Source organism: Tachyglossus aculeatus, chromosome 10 (assembly GCF_015852505.1).
Source record: "Tachyglossus aculeatus isolate mTacAcu1 chromosome 10, mTacAcu1.pri, whole genome shotgun sequence".
In the NCBI taxonomy this organism is placed as follows: domain Eukaryota; kingdom Metazoa; phylum Chordata; class Mammalia; order Monotremata; family Tachyglossidae; genus Tachyglossus; species Tachyglossus aculeatus.
Genome location: NC_052075.1, coordinates 36,677,163 through 36,695,421, shown reverse-complemented (window position 1 = coordinate 36,695,421; position 18,259 = coordinate 36,677,163). Strand labels below are relative to the sequence as shown.

At 43.6% G+C, this 18,259-nt stretch overlaps 1 protein-coding gene across 1 annotated transcript in view; it reads left to right on the top strand.

Annotated features, from left to right (window-relative positions):
- Positions 1-18,259, top strand: part of CTTNBP2 (cortactin binding protein 2) — a 121,258-nt gene that overhangs the window by 36,271 nt on the left and 66,728 nt on the right. Inside the window, exon 3 of the mRNA XM_038752501.1 lies at positions 14,736-14,960. Coding sequence (XP_038608429.1) covers positions 14,736-14,960 — 225 coding nt within the window. The remainder of the gene's footprint in view (positions 1-14,735; positions 14,961-18,259) is intronic.

Here is an 18,259-nt window from a genome sequence, read left to right as displayed (position 1 = left end):
CGCTGCTCAATCACTGCAGCTCAACTAGTAACACATTGAATTTGCAGGGTGTCTGCCAACAGTGGCGTGTACTCTCCAAAGCTCTCAGTACAGTCCTCTGCACATGATAATCTCTCAATATATACCACTGTTTGAGTGATTGATTAATTCTAAGGTGCATTTCTTCCCCAAAGCACTTTCCCTTCCCTCCTCTCATCTGTCCTCCCAGTCTCCCTGTGAGGTAGAGAGAGATGGAGATTATTATCCCCATTCTGGATGAGGAAATTGAGGTTCCAGAGTGGGGAAGTGCCTTACCTGAGGACACAGAGTGAGTCCAGGGATAGAAGTTGGATTAGAACCCAGCTCTTTTAGTCTCCCACATCAGGCCACTTCTCTACCTCCCACCACTGCAAAAGTGATGAAAATAATTGCTGGGGGATTGACTGTTAGGGAATTCAGACATAGATTTCCTCCCTGCCCTTTCTGCTAAACTAAAGGATCATCAATAGCATGAAATTTTTCCTCTGAGCCACTTTCCACAGGGGAAAGAACTCCAACATTTTGAATACCAATCTTGGATTAGTCTAACTCTCTCCACTCCACACTACTTTGAGCTTATCAAACATCCCCCCAGGAAGAATCTGTGGATCTGTGATGGATATAGTAATAATAATAATGATGATTTACATTTAAGTGCTTACTACATGCCAAATGCTGTTTTAAACACTGGTGCAGATACAATACAGTATGCATTGTTATGGCATTTGTTCAGTGCTTACTGTGTATCAGGCACAAGACAATCAGGTTTGCCACAGTCTCTGTCCCGACTAGACAGTATAAGACAAATTGGTGTTAGAAGTGTGTGGTCTGGATTGTAAGAAATCAGTAAGGTAAGGTTGGATGGGGTGAGTTGATTGAGTGGTAAGGAGTTTCTGTACAACATGGAGGTAGATGGACAACCACTGGAGGCTCTTGAGGAGTGGGGAGACATGGCTTGAACATTTTTTTTAGAAAAATCATCCAGGCTTTAGAGTGAAGTAGGGACTGCAGTGGGAAGAGACAGAAGGTGGGGAGGTCAGCAAGGAGGCTGATGCAGTAATCAGGGTAGGATATGACAAGTGCTTGGATCAGAATAGTAACAGTGGCCATCTTGTGAAAGTAGAATTGACAAGATTTGGTGACAGATTGAAAATATAGGTTGAATGAGAGAGATGAGTCGAGGACAATACCAAGGTTATGGATTTGTGAGATAGGGAGGGTGGTTTACAGTGATAGGAAAGACAGGGGGAGGACAAGTTTGGATGGGAAGACCAAGAGTTCTGTTTTGGACATGTTTAGTTTGAGGTGTCGGTGGGACATCTAAGCAGAGATTTTCTGAAAAGAGGAGGAAATGTGAGACTGCAGGAAAGGAGTAAGGACAGGGCTCAAGAGGTAGATTTGGGAAGCACCCATGTAGCGATGGTAGTGGAAGCCATGGGAGCTAATGAGTTCTCCAAGGGAGTGGATGTGGGTGGAGAATAGAAGGGGACTCTGAGAGAAAGTGGGAAGCAGAGGAGGAGCTTGCGAAAGAGACTGAGAAGGAGTAGCCAGAGAGCTAGGAGGAGAACTAGGAAACGACAAGGTCAGTGAAGCCAAAGTTGGATAAGGTTTCAAGGAGAACACAGTGCAATCAGATCCGACCCAATCTCTGTTCCACACTGGGCTCCCAGTCTAATGGGGAAGAGAGAAGAGGTATTTAATCCCCGTTTTACAGATGAGGAAACCGAGCTCCAGAGATGTAAAGTGACTCAACCCAGGTCACACAGCAGGCAGGTGGTCAAGCTAGGATCAGGACACTGATCACCTGACTCCCAATTCTCTGCTGTTTTCACTAGGCCATACTGCTTCTAGGGAAACAGGAGGGTAGAGCTCAGACAGAAGACTGTAGCGGCCTCCAGAGAGGCCTGCTGTGGGCGACCTCCGCGGAGAAACTCTGTCACCTCGGCCGATGCCACCCAGCCTGAGCAGATCTGGCGGCTCCTCCCCGCCCCAGAGCGGGCAGCCTGGCTGAGAAAGTGGAAAACCAATTCGGTCTGTTATGCACAAGCAGAAAATTGAAGGGAAAAAAAAATCCATATAGTTTTTCCATATTGACTCCTTTGGGGTTGTCTGCTTCTGCCCTCAAAGGCTAGCCTGGGAAAGGTTTTCATAGGCCTAATCTTTTCCTGAGCATCTAGAACTCCTTAGTAAGACTTCACTGTTTTCACTTTTTTCCCCGGGATGTTTAGCTTGCTCTCCATCATGCAGCTGTTTAATATATCTTCAAAAGAATTTCTGTAAGGACAACTCCTCAGCTGCCACCCTCACCCCTGTTTATGATCTACTACGTCTACAGTCTAAACATTTCATCAAGATTAATCACCCTGGCTCCTCCCTGCTTAGGAACCTTCTAAACTGGCCCTAGTCCCCGAGGGTATCTTCACTGCCTGGGATTGTCATTTCACTGTGGAGAGGTTTATGTTATCACAGCTCCTGCTACCCTGAAATTCCCACTTCATGTTTGAAATCCCAGATAAACTTGCCTTCCTTATCCCTCACCGCCTGGGGGATAAATGTCCTGGTCTGCTTATTAGTCTTTCTCTGATCTGAGAATCTTTTGTTTCTAAATCACTGGGATTGCATGTGGATTCATGAAGAGAAAAAAAAAAGTGTAAGGAACCAAACCAGAGGATACATTTAGGTGTTTCAATAGAATGGAACTCATTCATCCTTGCTCGGTGTTCCAAAAAATGTTTCCATACTATCACTCTCATATAAACTAACTGTGAGTAGGGATTGTCTCTCTTTATTGCCGTATTGTACTTTCCAAGCACTTAGTACAGTGCTCTGCAGACAGTAAGCGCTCAATAAATATGATTGAATGAATGAAAGAATGAATAAACTCTGAGTTGGCTGGGCGAGGAGTCAGAAAGGGGTGACACATAAAGCACTCACACATATTTGGAAGTGCCATCCAGGCAAGTATTGTGGTAATTTTCAATAATAATAATAATAATAATGATGGCATTTATTAAGCGCTTACTATGTGCAAAGCATTGCTCTAAGCAGTGGACACTGTTCAGTGGTACTCTCATTTCTGCCTTAAGGTGTCTTTTTACTATGCATTTTGTGGATCCTGATGGCAGAACATTTCTGACAAGACAAGCTCCTTTTGGACAAGGAACACATCTACCAACTCTGTTATATTGTACTCTCCCAATCGCTTGAAGCAGTGCTCTGAGCACAGCAAATGCTCAAAAGATACAACTGATTGATTGATTTATCCATTTTGATTCGGCTTGACAATAAAATGGTTGTGCTTTAGTGTATGATGTCAAACGTGGTGGCTGCTAAAGCACCCATTTTCCTTAACGTAGGTTTCAGCAGAAGTGAAAACTCCAAGTTAGGGCAGAACTGGATGTATAAACTGCATGTTCTCTGGGTACAGAACACTGTGCTAATTACCTGGGGGTTGTATCAAGGGAGCCTTCAAGTTGCTGACAATCTATTTGGAATATAAGCAGAAGAATAGTGGTGACTGTTAAATAAGTAATAGGCTGTGAGAGCAGATATAAAGTATAAACATAAGTGAATAAAGCAATCAATAGCAATCGAGAAAGAGATAGAGGCATAAGAGTGTTGTGGTTTTTGAAGGAATGGCAATATCAGGAAGGTGGGGGAATTCATCAGGGAAGCCCTCCTAGAGGAGGAGGGGTTTTTTGTTTGTTTTTGGTGGGGATGGGTACGTTGAAGATAGGAAAGGTTATGATTCATTGAAACTGAGTGGAGATGATGTTCTAGTTGGTGGGACAGACCTGAGCAATGAGCAGAAAGAACAAGATCCAGGGCCAGACAGGGGCCAGACTATAAGCTCCTTGTGAGTAGGGAGCAGGTCTACCAGCTCTATTGGATTGTTCTCCCCCAAGGTCTTAGTATGTTGTTCTGCACAGAGTAAGCACTCAATTGTTTGTTTGTTTTGTGGTATTTGATAACCACTTACCATGTGCCAGGCACCATACTAATCACGAGGATAGATACAAGGTCATCTGGTCCCTGTCCTGCATGGGGCTCACAGTCTTAATCCCCCATTTTACAGATGAAGCAACTGAAACACAGAGGAGTGAAATGACTTGCCCAAGGTCACACAGCAGACCACTGACAGAGTTGGGATTAAAACCCAGGTCCTTCTGACTCACAGGCCCGTGCTCTAGCCTTAGGGCCATGCTGCTTCTAAGCAGCACTTCTCTCCACTAGCCAAGTTACAATGGAGAACATGGGAGGGAGGTGGGGAGAGCGATTTCTCTCTCCTTCCCTGTCTTCGCTGTGTGGAATCATATGCTCCCTAGGATCCGTTTTGGCTTATTCTCAGATTTGTTCTCTTATCCATTTCCAGCCTCCATGAAATAATCAGAAATCATCTGGACCCTCTCCCTTTTCTCAACTGGTCATGTGAACAGAGGCAGCCCCTTCTAATAATAATAACTGTGGTATTTTTTAAGTGCTTACTATGTGCCAAGCACTGTATTAAACGTTGGGGTAGATACAAGATAAGCAGGCCCCTCATGGGTGGGGCTAGTGGTCTAAGTAGAAGGTAGAACAGATATTGAATTCCCATTTTGCAGATGAGGGAACTAAGGGACAAATAAATGAAGTGACTTGCCCAAGGTCACACAGCAGTCCAGTGGCAGAGCATACACAAAGTCCATGATCAAAGAAAGTGTCAAGGGCTCATCTTCTGAGCAAAAACACTCACTGCCCATGATTAGGAAAGGTTTTCAAGCACATCTAAGGGGTGCACACACATGAGCCCGCTGTTGGGTAGGGACCATCTCTATATGTTGCCAACTTGTACTTCCCAAGCGCTTAGTACAGTGCTCGGCACACAGTAAGTGCTCAATAAATACAGTTGAATGAATGAATGAATATATGCACACATGCACACACACAAACAAATGTACACAAATGTACACACTAGACTGAAAGCACCTCTCTAGATTGTAAGCTTCTTGTGGGTGGGGAATGGGCCAACCACCTCTGTTGTATTGAACTCTCCCAAGCGCTTAGTCCAGTGCTCTGCACATTATAAGCGCTCACTAAATACCAATGATCTATTGATTGAAATACCCACAATTCCAAAAGCACGCATATTTGCTGTCCCAGAAGATTTTCAAACTGTTCATTCAGTGGCATTTAAACTTCATTATTTGCAAGAGTTGCTTATTCATCGTAATTCAGTAGCATCTACTCCAGACAGTATGGCACTATGGATGGTGTGATTAAGAAAAATCATAATCATAACATTGATCTTGTGGACATTAATTATTTTGCTCATGGGAAGGATGTGTAATTAATTCAATAAAACAAATTCCAATGGTAAAGGGGGAACTGTCTTCTTTCACATTGTAGGAATAAGGAATTATTAAAGCACCACAATCTCCTCGGCAGTATTTTAATAATTCCAGCTCTGTCGGGGGCAGCGAATTCATTTGACATTACAAACACGAATAGCAGAAAAAATAATAATGAGTTTGTTATGCAGAAAAATTAATCTCAGAAGGATGATCTGCACAAATGCCAAGCTTTCAAAGCTCCTGGGAATGCAGTCACTTTTCATAGCCCGTACTCAGTGTTAGAGAGAAGAGAAAATGCAATAGGTCAAAGATGCATCAAGTGTGTTTTGTATACGGGTGGTAATAGTAAGTGCCATGTTGACAAAACGTGGGCAGTGATTCATTGTTCATCTTAGCTACCCAGGTCAAATAGGCCTGAGTAGTAGACAGTAAGCAATTCCACTTAGAGCGTAAGATCCTCAAGGGCAGGGACCGTTCTGAATGAGAGAGGCAGCACAGCCTGGTGGAAAGAGACTTGGGAGTCCGCGAACTTGGGTTGTAATCACAGCTCCGCCACTTGTCTGCTATGTGACCTTGGGCAACTCACTTAACTTCTCTGTGCCTCAGTTCCCTCATCTGTAAAATGGGGATTAGGACTGTGAACACTATGTGGAACAGGGACTCTGTCCAACCTGGTTATCTTGTATCTATCCCGGTCCGCTAGTATCACTGGTTCCCAAGTCCAACCCCTAGCCTATACCTATTTTTAAGGTTTTTTTTTTCATCTCGAGCGCCATAGACCTCCTTGCTGCTATTGCTACTGCTGCCACCACCCCAGCCCTGCCACCCCAGTGATTCTTTGCCCTTTGGGGCTGCATAGGCCAAAGTCAAGAACAGGGCAAGATGGGGAACAGTAGGTGGAATTGGAAGTGGTAGAGGAAGACTGGATGGGGGAGAGATTGGACCTTTAACCCCGAGCTCTCTCTTCTCATCAAAGCCCAGCTCATGGCCCAAATCCCTCTCCTCCTCCTCCTCCTTTTTTTTTCTTAATGGTATTTGTTAAGCACTTACTTTGATTTAGACACTGTTCTGAGCTCTGGGGTACATACAAGCTACTCAGGTTAGACACAGTCCATGTCCCACATGAGGCTCACAGCCTTAATCCCCATTTTACACATGAAATAACTGAGGCCCAGAGAAGTGAAGTGACTTGCCCAAGGTCATACAGCAGACAAGTGGCAGAGCCAGGATTAGACCCAGGTCCTTTTGCTCCAAGGTCTGTGCTTTATCCACTAGACTACTCTTCTCCTCCTCCTCCCGCCCTGCACCTGTTTTCCCCTCACCTTTCCCCAGTCTGAGCACACACACATCCTTCCACATCTTTGCAGCCCTGGATAGGCAGACTGATAGTTGTGGCCAAGAGGCAAGGCTGTGGAGACAACAGTGAGGTCTGTCCCATTAGAGCTGTAGGAAATGAAAATGACAAAAAATAGATCTTGCATAGAAGGAGGTTTGGGGGACAAGAGACAGAATGGGGTGAATTTGGGGTGCAGGGCAAGGAGGTTCTGAACACTGTGGCATCCTAGGGAGAGTGGCATCCTAGGGAGAGTGCAGAGAGAGCAAGGTTGATGTTACACACCCTCTGTGGCAAGCCCTGAACTAAGTTCTGGGATAAATGCAATATGAACAAATCAGACAGTCCTTAACCCACAAAGGACTGTGGGAGAATGAGAGGAAGAGGGAGAGGAAGAACAGGTATCTTTTTCCTGCTTTTACTGGCAATGAAAGTAAAGCAAAGAGAGTAGAAGTGACTTGTCCAAGGTCACATAGCAGGCAAGTAGCAAAGCTGGGGCTAGAACCCAGGTCTCCTGATTCCCAGTCATGTGTTCTGTCTCCTAGGTCATCCTGCTTCTCTTGAGATCTCAGGCCTTAATTAGTGGCACCTGGAAAACTGGGGGAGTTAAGTGGTTTTGATACTCTCACTGAGTCTAACCCTAAACAGTGAGCCTTCTCAGGTGACTATCAATTGACAAACAACTTCAAGTTAAAAAGACTTGCCCATGGATAGAGAATACCCTCCTATGAGATGCAAACACTTGACAGGGAAGTCAAAATTTACTTAAATGATTATGAATGGAAAGGAAATGAACACTGACTGGCCCCAGATGAGGAATTAAAATCTTTTCATTTGTATTTTATTCCCAGTGACAAAAACATTTTGGTGGGCTATTGAATATGGAGTCATTATCTGAGAGAATATGCCAGTAGTCCAATTTTATCCTATCATGAAAAATCGAAATCTCATTTAACTTTAAATATGAGTTAGGCCCCTGGAGATTTTGAAGTTACTTTTTAATATAGCATATTCCATTAGACTGAAAGTTTTTCTGACTTTTCCATTGCTCGAGTGCCCGTTGTGTGCAAGGCTCTGTTCTTGGCATCTACTGTGTGCAGAGCACTGTACTAGACCCCTACCATGTTCAAAGGATCATATTGAGCTCTCGATGTTTGCAGAGCTTTCCACTAGGTAACTATGCTGTGTACTGTACTGAGCACTTAAAGGGTGCAGAACTTTGGAGTAGGTGTCTTCTGCATGCAGAACACTATAACGAACATTCAAAAGTATATGATGAACATAGGAGACACACAGTCACTGCCCTTGTTGAGCTTGCAATTTAATAAAATCGGAATATGATTATGCTCACTCACCCTGATGCTCTTCCCTTCATACTGTGCTGTAGCTGCAGAGAGAGAGAGAGGTTGCAGAAGAGGGAAAGTAGAGGTGCAGGGTGGGAGAAGGGGGGAGATGAGATGAGGGGGGAAAGAAAGGGGAGGGGAGAGAGAAGGGGGTGGGGAGGGAGGGAGAGAGGAGGATGGGAGAGATAAATGGGGGAGAAAGATGCGGAGGGTGGCAGGGGAGAAACAGAGGGACAGATGGAGTGGGAGAGAGAGAAAGATATACGGGGGTGGGGATGAAAAAGAGTGAGGGGAGGGAGAAAGGGGAGAGAGGAGAGAGAAGGAGTGAGGGAGAGGAAAGAGAGGACAGTGAGGAGAGAGAAGGGGTTGGTGATGGAGGAGATTGAGAGGGGTGGGAGGGGAAAAGCTGGGAGAAAGATGGGAGGGAGGGTGGGGAGAGAGAGAGAGAAGGGGTGGGGATGGAGGAGAGTGAGGGGAGTGGGGAAGGGAGAAGGAGGGGAGAGAAATGGGGAGAGGGAGAAAGAGAAAGAACACAGGTGTCTGTCTTCTGTTCAGGGGTGGAACTGCTCCCTGGGATTTCATGCCCACGGAGATACATGCCCAACTACAACCCTCTGGTCCCATTAAGAACCCTTAAAGCTGGTCCAGGTAGCAGCAGTGGCAGCCAAAATGGGGGCAGCGGAGCCCCTTCATCCAGAAACTGGGTCAAGGAGCCAGGCAACTGACAGAGGCCAGAGAGCAGTACCCTCCACTTCATCCGGTTTTCCCTGTTTCTCTGCTGTTACTTTCTCGGATGGAAAGAGTTTGAACTACCTGATTTAAGGGACCCCTGAACAGAGTCAGCAAAGTCTTGGCTCTCGTCCCAGCAGTGATCTTAGCCAATGCATATTTTATTTTAACCTTCAGAGCATTCCATGAGGTCCTAAGGCTTTTGGGCTTTATAGACACTAAATAGATTTGAATAGTGAACCCCAAGAGTGACGGTGTTCTCCATGGTCAGGAAATCTGTCTGTTCAAATGGTCCATGTCACTGGGAAGCTAATATCTTGTTTGTCTTTGTTCCAGAGCAAATCGGGGTTGACAGTGTTATTGGGATGATTATAATCTTGCTCTCACAGCGTTATGTAAACAGTTTTGGTCCAGTTAAACTTGCCCATATTTGGCAACGTTTCATGGTGAATATAATTTATAGTTGCTGCTTTTTAAATGAAACTTATAGGGCTTTTTGGGTCAACTGTTCCAGGAAAAAAAAATTGCATTGACCACTGCAGACAGGTAGAGATCTGACAAAACTAGGCATTCAATTATAAATCCGTCGGTGGTATTTATTGAGTGCTTACTGTGTGCAGAGCACTCTAACTAAAAGATTGGGAATGTGGTAGTAATAGTATTTAAGTGGTTACTGTGTGCAGAACACTCTACTTTGAGATTGGGAATGTGGTAGTAATAGTATTTAAGAGCTTACTGTGTGCAGAGCACTGTTCTAAGCACGGGACGACAATACTCTGGTGCCTTGTCCCTCATGGGGCTCTCAGCAAAAGAGAACAATACAATACAGTTCATAGATATAGTATCCCCCATGGGGCTCACAGGGTTAATCCCCATTTTGCAGAAGAGGGAATTGAAGAACCAGAGAAGTGAAGTGAGTTGCCCAAGGTCTCTCAGCAGGCAAATGGCGGGCATGCCTTGGTGGATAGTGTATCTGGGAGTCAGAGGACCTGAGTTCTAATCCCAGCCCCACCATGTGCCCGCTCTATCACCTCGGGCAAGTCACTTAACTTCTCTGTGCCTTAGTCGCATCATCTGTAAAATGGGAATTAAGACTGTGAGCCCATATTGGATTTCAACTGTGTCCAACCTGACTAGCTTGTGTGTACCCGAGTGCTTGGCACATAGCAAGCACTTAACAAAACCATGAAAAAAAAATCCCTGCCCACAAGGAGCTTACAATCTACAGGGGGAGTCAGATACTAAAATAATTGCAGATAGGGGAAATAATAGAGTATAAGGATATGTACATAAGTGCTGTGGGGCTGGGGTGATTTTCAAGTTGCGTAGGCCAAGTGCATAGTTGAAATGTAAGGGGAAATGTAAGCTTCCTATCAATCAATTAATCAGTGCTATTTATCAAGCCCTTACTATGTGCAGAGCATTTACTAAGTGCTTGGGAGAGTACAGTACAACAAGATTAGCAGACACATTCCCTGTCCATAGCAAGCTTACAGTCCAGAGGGATGTCTAGGGTTGCCTGGTTGTTGTATATATTCAAGTGCACAGATGCATATAAATACAGGAGGCAGCATGGTGTAGTAATAGTAATAATTGTGATATTTGTTAAACACTTATTATTTGATAAGCACTGTTCTAAGCACTGTGTACTTGCAAAAAAAAATCAGGTCAGACACAGTTCCTGTCCCACAGTCTAATGAGAAGGAAGACCAAGTACTGAATCCCCATTTTACAGAGGAGGAAACTAAGGAAACTAAGGCACAGAGAAATTAAGTGATTTGCCCAATGTCACACAGCAGACAAGTGGTAGAACCAGGATTATCACCCTGGTCCTTTCACTCTCGGGCATCTGCTCTTTCCACAAGACCATGTTGTTTCTCCAGCATGGAAGAGCTGTAGCTAAAGAGTACAAGTCTGGAACCTGAAAGACCCAGGTTTGAGTCTGAGCTCTATCACTAGCCTGCTGTGTGACCTTGGACAAACAATTTAACCTCTCTGAACCTCTGACTCCTCATCTGCAAAATGTTCTTATAATACCTGCCTTTCTTCCTACTCCAGGGGCTTGTTGTGAAGGTGACAATGACAAAAGTAATGTGAGAGCATTTTCAGAATAAAAGCACTATGCAAAAACCAGGGTATTATTTTATACATGCATCTATATATGTGTCCTTATGCACCTCACCTTGTAATGTGAGGGCTGGGTTAATGTAAAACCAGTGTTCTCTAACTCAACATATTCATTCATTCAATCGGAGTCCTTCCTCCTTCTCCTTCCTCACTCTGCTTCCCCTGGCCCCTTCTCTTCTTTACCCATTTTGACTCCCGTTCCCAAAGTTATCCTGGAATCTTTCTCTCTCTCTCTGTCTCTCTCTCTCTGTCTCTCTCTCTGTCTTTGTCTCTCTCTGTCTCTCTGTCTCTCTCCCCCCACCCCCCACCCCCCACACCTGGGTGATAAATGTCCTGGTCTGCGTGTTAGTCTGTCTCTGATCTGAGAAGCTTTTGTTTCTATATCACTGGGACTACATGTGGATTCATGAAGAGCAAAAAAAAAAAAAAAAAAAAAACCGTGCAAGGAACCAAACCAGAAGATACATTTAGGCATTTGAATAGAATGGAACTCATTCATCCTTGCTTCAAAAAATGCTTCCATACAATCACTCTCATATAAACTAACTGTGATTAGGGATTATCTCTCTTTATTGCTGTTTTGTGCTTTCCAAGCGCTTAGTACAATGCTCCGCACACAGTAAGTGCTCAATAAATGGATTGAATGAATGAATGAACAAACTCTGAATTGGCTGGGCATGGAGACAGAAAGGGGTGACACATATAGCACCCACACATATTTGGAAGTACCATCCAGGCAGGTATTGTGGTAATTTTCAATGGTACTCTCATTCATGCCTTAAAATGTCTCTTTTTACTATGCATTTTGTGGAACCTGATGGCAGAATATTTCTGACAACACAAACTCCTTTTGGACAAGGAACGTATCTACCAACTCTGTTATATTGTACTCTCCCAATCACTTGATGCAATGCTCTGAGCACAGCAAATACTCAAAAAATACAACTGATTGATTTATCCATTTTGATTTGGCTTGACAATAAAATGGCTGTGCATTGGTGTACGATGTCAAACGTGATGACTGCTAAAACACTCATTTTCCTTAATAGGTTTCTGCAGAAATGAACAGTAGTCCTTGAGTGCTTACTATGTGCAGAGCACTGTACTAAGCGCTTGGGAGAGTACAACTTAATAACATAGTAACTACTTAACAAATACCATTAAAAAGAATAAATCAATTGGATCTATAGAGTGCTTACTTCATGCAGAGCACTGTACTTAGCACTTGGGAGAATACGATATAACAGAGTTGGTAGACCTATGCTCATGAGCACAAGTCATTTCTTCCAATCATCCCCACTGTCATTAAGAATTTTTCTCAATTCCCTAACAGTCCTCCAGCCCAAGCATGTAGTGAAAACCTACTATAAGGCTAACTAAGCATATATGGTATTATTTCTGGAAAATGGTACTTTGAGTCCAACAGCTATTACATAGTCATCCTTTCAGAATTGACCATACAATATTAAAAATAAAGAAGTGAAGTTGGGAAGCGTGACCAGCCGAATTGGTGACTTACTGTTCATCATCAACTATTTGGAAGATAAAGCTGTCATGTCTGGAAGTGATTAAGATTGAAGGATTTTTAGTCTCCTGGATTGCTAAACCCTGAACATTGGGTTTTTAGGGCAGGGATTGTATCTACCAACTCTATTGTATTGAACTTTCGCAAGTGCTTAATTCAGGACTGTGTACTCAGTAAGTGCTCAACAAATATTGATTAATTGACTGATTTCCCCTTAGAAGAAAGCCAATCCCTAAGAGTGGAATTGAATTGCTAAATTAACAACAAAAAAAAATCAGGAACCTCGTTTGATTTTCCCATCCAGCCATTGTTTACTAAACTTGGCTTTCTGATGCAGATTCCAAATTGGAAAAACTCAGCCTATCCAATACCCTCCTCTGTAAAATGAGAATCTATCCCCAGAACATGCAGTTTCAGGCATTGTGCACAATGGATTTGTTGGAAGTGCCGTTTTCTTTTCCCACAGGAAGGGACAGGGATTTTCCTCTATCTGGTTGTTCCAAGATATTTAAAATGCTAGGAAGAAATTGTGTGCTTTTAACATTCTTGAATCATTTATAACTGCTTCAAGGTATTTCCACTACCAGCTGCCCATATTGCTAATTTCCATTTAATGCATTAAATGTTCAGGGATGATTCTAGGAGATTGCATTTTGTAATTAAAGAGGCATGAAATGAACCTGAAACTTTGACCCTAGGGGCCAGTATTTTTACAGTGAGCCTTTGGTGTACAGCTTTGATGCAGTGTTTTTTATTTCTCTTTCACCACCCCGAAAGGCAGCAGTATCAGCTGGTGGTAAAATTAATTAAGTGACATTTTTGCAGTATGATGCTCTCCTGTCAGAGTCTAGGAATTGGTTAGACACCCTCCTTCGTCTGTTTTTCACCAAATGGAGTTGACTAGGTACCTACTGTAATTTCACTGAAGCCTTTATGTCCATTTCCTTAGTTGACTAAATTATATGCCATATGAATGTAATGTCTTAATTCACATCGATCTCTTCACCAAGGATTGGATCACACAGCAACTCCACTTTTAAATATGTAAGACATTTCTGCATGACCTACAATAAGTTTCAGATACCTTGGCTGTAAGGCTGTGGATTTTCCTTACCTGGTGAAGATTTTATTTTATTTTATTCAGTTTTTCTTAAGATACCTTTGATAAATTAATCTTTCTTTGTCTGGAAGAGGACTGGTTTCCTCAAAGCACCTTTTTTGAAGCTCCCAAGCATGTAGTAGCATGTTCTGCATACAGTAAGTGCTGGATAAATACGATTGATTGATTAATTGATTGGGTGAAACCCCACACGAGCCCAATTCTGTTTTTACTCTCAATTGCTGGAAAGATTTTCAGGCACAAATCTTTTAGCATTCTTCACACTTCTTTATTCATGCCTTGGGCTTTGAGAGTGTTTTCATTCTTGTTCAAAGCCATGAAGGATTAAGATATTGTTGATAACAGTGATGATAATTATAATAGTAATAATGCTAATAATATGTTTATAAAGTGTTATGGGCCAAACATTCATTCAGTCATATTTATTGAGAGCTTACTGTGTGCAAAGCACTGTAGTAAGCACTCAGAAAATACAGTATAACAGCCAATTGAAACATTCCTGCCCACAATGATCTCAGAGTCTAGAGGGGAAGAAAGACATTAATATAACTAAATAAATAAATAAATAAAATATGGATATAAGAACTAAATTTCAGATATAATGAATTATAGATATGTAATTAGCACAAACATTGTGCTAAATGCTGTGGTAGGTACAAGAAAATTGGATTGAACCTAGGCCCTGTCCCACACCATGCTCTTAGTCTATGAAGGAGGGTGAACCGCTTTTCTGTTGCCATTTGGTAGATGAGGAAACTGAGGAACAAAGAGATTAAGTCATTTACTAGGAGTCATACAGAGTGGCAGATATGGCAGTAAGACCTGGGTCTTCCAACAAGACTTTAAGCTTGTTGTGGGCAGGGAACATGTTGACCAACTCTGTTATACTGTACTCTTCCAAGTGCTCAGTACAGTGCTCTGCACACAGTAAATACTCAATAAATACCATTCATTGATTGATTTCATACCTGTGCTCTTTCCACCAGGCCATGGTACAGGTTTTCTGAATTAGAAATCAAGAGACCACGCAGAAAGAAAGAAAAGACTGATCTGAGCAGACCCAGGAAAATTCCAGTGTTCCCTGGGAGAGAACACGGCCCAGGCTACAGCAGATGTTTGAAACGTGTTTAGAAAACGGACAAGATCAATCATGGAACTTTCACCAGTGGCTATCTCCCCTTGCTAAGTGTCCCATTTCCTTTCACCCTAGGCTCGCAGAAAAGAGGTGTTTATCCAGGAACGATATGGAAGGTTTAACCTCAATGACCCATTCCTGGCTCTGCAGAGAGACTACGAAGCAGGTGCCGGTGATGCAGAGAAGAAGCCCGTCTGTACCAACCCCCTCTCTATTTTGGAGGCCGTCATGGCTCACTGCCGAAAAATGCAAGAGAGGATGTCCGCCCAGCTGGCCGCCGCAGAGAGCAGGCAGAAGAAGGTACAGCAGCCATTCCTTGTTCCACCCTTGTCTCTTCCACTCTCGGTCCTTTCTCTTCCCCAGCCTACATGACATCTTTGGGCTTCGAGAACAGGGCTGTGATCTGGTCATTTGGAGAAGACCTGTTGATAATAATATCTATGGTATTTGTGAAGCCCTTACTATGTGCCAGGCAAGTGCTGGGCACTTCTGAGCCTTCCAGAGTCTGGCACAGAGATGATTTCTGAGAGTGGTGTGTGATTGTGGCTTCTTGAACATGGGGTAATTCTCCTCTGGAGTAATTGCCCTTCTGAGACTAAATGAAAGTGAGCCCTTGTTTCCAATCAGAATTTTGGTTTGAGATGTTAATAGTTCTCTCCTGGTGACGGGGTGGTTTCTTCAAGCCCATTCAATATATTTCCACTACCAGCTGCCCATATTGCTAATTTCCATTTAATGCATTAAATGTTCAGGGATGATTCTAGGAGATTGCATTTTGTAATTAAAGAGGCATGAAATGAACCTGAAACTTCATATCTGAAGTTTCCCCTGTCATCCATTTGGTTAGGAAGAGGAGTTAGTTACATAATTCCTGTGCATCTATTCAGAAATTACAGCAGGGCAGAATTATCCGCAAGTCAGGGAATGAATATACTAAAGATATTTTGTTCTTTAACACAGGTGTCCATTTCTGAACCACAATCTTGCCGGAGTAGAAAAACAAATCCTGAATTGGACTGTGTGAAAGGACAGCTCAGGTGTTTTACTGATGAAGTCTGTGTCCCATCAAGTAACAGGGAACAGCAGGCATGGAGAATGATGGCATTTCTAGGGAAGTGGGGGTTGTAATTTAGGGATGACAGCATCATAACAAGCAGGAGAGGTAACCAGAAATCCCCAACCATGAAGGACTTGTTGGAAGTTGTAGGGGAGCTGGAGATCCAAGGAGAGATTCTTCCAAGGGGAGAGTGGCTTGTTATCCACTTCCTGCAGGAAGCTTTCTCCCTAATGGGGCAGAGACACTTGAGGTTTCTTTGTGGGATAATTGGTATTCACTTTGCTACCATGTCCACTAAGGTTTCCTGGGCACCTTTCATTTCCCCACCCTTTTCACTCTCCCCTCTACATTGCTTATGGACTTCAGTCTGTACCCCTTAAGACTTTGATACTCACCCCAGCCCCACAGCACTTTTATGTAGTTACATTCTACTAATTCCCCTTTCTGTAATTTATTTTAAAGTCCATCCATGTAAATTGTCAGCTTTTTGAGGGCAGGGATTTTGTCTAACAATTCTAACATACTATATTCTCCTAAGTGCTTTGAACGGTGCTCTGCACATGGTAGCTCTCAGGAAATACCACTGATTGATTGACTAAGTTAGGGAAAAATTTGATTATTAAGAGCTGCAGGGAGCGAACCAGCTGTAATCCTCTCCTTCCTCACTCTGCTTCCCCTGACCCCTTCTCTTCTTTCCCATTTTGACTCCCTTTCCCAAAGTTCTCCTGGAAAATCTCTCTCTCTCTCTCTCTCCCTCTCTCTCCCTCTCTCTCCCTCTCTCTCCCTCTCCCTCTCCCTCTCCCTCTCCCCCCCCTCTCTCCCTCTCTCTCCCTCTCTCCCTCCTTCCCTCTCTCCCTCTTTCCCTCTCTCTCTCCCTCTCTCCCCCCTGCAGGGAGATGCAGGGCAGATGTGGATTGGCCAGAAAGTGCTGACACTCATATAAGAGGTTCTGATAATCAATCCCCATCTTTATTTAGTGCCCTAAAATACTAAGAGCTTTCTCCCTAGTGGGGCAGAGCCACTTGAGGTTTCTTTCTGGAATAATTGGTATTCACTTTCCTACCAAGTGTACCAAGGTTTCCTGGGCACCTTTCATTAAGATCAAATTCTGCCTCTTCTAGCCCTGCTCCCTGAGGTAATTGAAACCAAGAGAGTGCCGGGTTTGTATCTTCAGAAAAACAATTGGCTGAAGGAGAGTCCTTGATTCATCGTATGAATTCTGATTTCACCAAGTACCCTTTTTATTTTAGAAATGATAGACTCTCCACAGGAATTAAATTGGAGTGGAATGACTTAGAACAACATTCCAGCTCCTCTGGGAAATCTCTGGATAGATTCCATGGCCACTGCAGTCGGCCAGGTCCTGTTGTTCTCCCCGGGACCCTTCCCTCCACTGCCACCCTCACCCCAACCCTGTTCTCTCAGCTTCAGCTCTTTGACAGAAGGGAGTGAACAGAATCGCCCATCGAGACCTTCTCTTCTGTTGTCGGTTCTAGTAACCACCCCAGAGAGACAGACCAGGGGGTCGGGGCAGAGATTTAGTGCTGTGGCTGAATCAGAGGGAGCTGGGGAGTTTCAACTTTTGCCTTCTAGGAAAAGGCCAGCAGAAAGAGTGTTCTAGGGAAGGCCCAAGCAGTAGACCAAAGAGAAAGTGTACTGGGCTTAGGTTTTCGTCCTTAGGTTTAGGTTTCATTGCTCTGCATTTGCTTGGAGTTTGGATGTAGCTGTGGGTTCTCCTTTCCTGTGGCTCTAGAGACTTCTTTCTGCCGCTCCTTACTGGAGGAAGTGAGCGAGGGGCAAGCTGGCCTCTGATGTACTCCATCCCAGCTTTCTGGGATTAACCACTTAGGAGCTGGTCTGCAGCAAGGAGGCTGATACATTAATCAAGATGGGATAAAATAAGTGTTTGGATTAACATGGTCGCAATTTGGATGGAGAGGTAAGGGTGGATTTAGTGATAGATTGAATATGTGCATTGAATGAGAGAGATGAATCAAGGATAACACCAAGGTTGTGGACTTAAAACTATCCCTTTGTCCCCTTAGACTGTAAGCTCCTTTTGGGTAGGGAACATGTCTGTCAACTATGCTGTATTGTACTCTTCCAAGAGCTTAGTATGCAGTGCTCTGCATATAGCAAGCGCTCAGTAAATACCATTAATTTATTGATTGATTACAAGTATGATGGTGGAAGGCTGGGACAGTAGTGTGTTTGTCCCTTACCTGTGGCACAGGGCTTCTCCCCGACCAGCTGGGAAAGAACAGGGCCCTGGGCCATATGTATGGTTCAATGAGAAAAAATTTCACCAACCGCGGAGTGGGATGTACAATCACACAGATCAGGTTGCCTGCTACCTCCTCTGAGTGCCAATGTATTTATTGATTATTTTTTTTGTAAGAAGAATGATGTAGAAAAGTTTGGAAAGCAGTTATTTCACCAATCGTTCTAATAGCATCTTTGAGATGGAATGAGTACCAAGTGGTTTCATCCATTATTCAAGTGAAATTATAGATATTTTCCTAAATGTGCCCTTTGCCCAGAA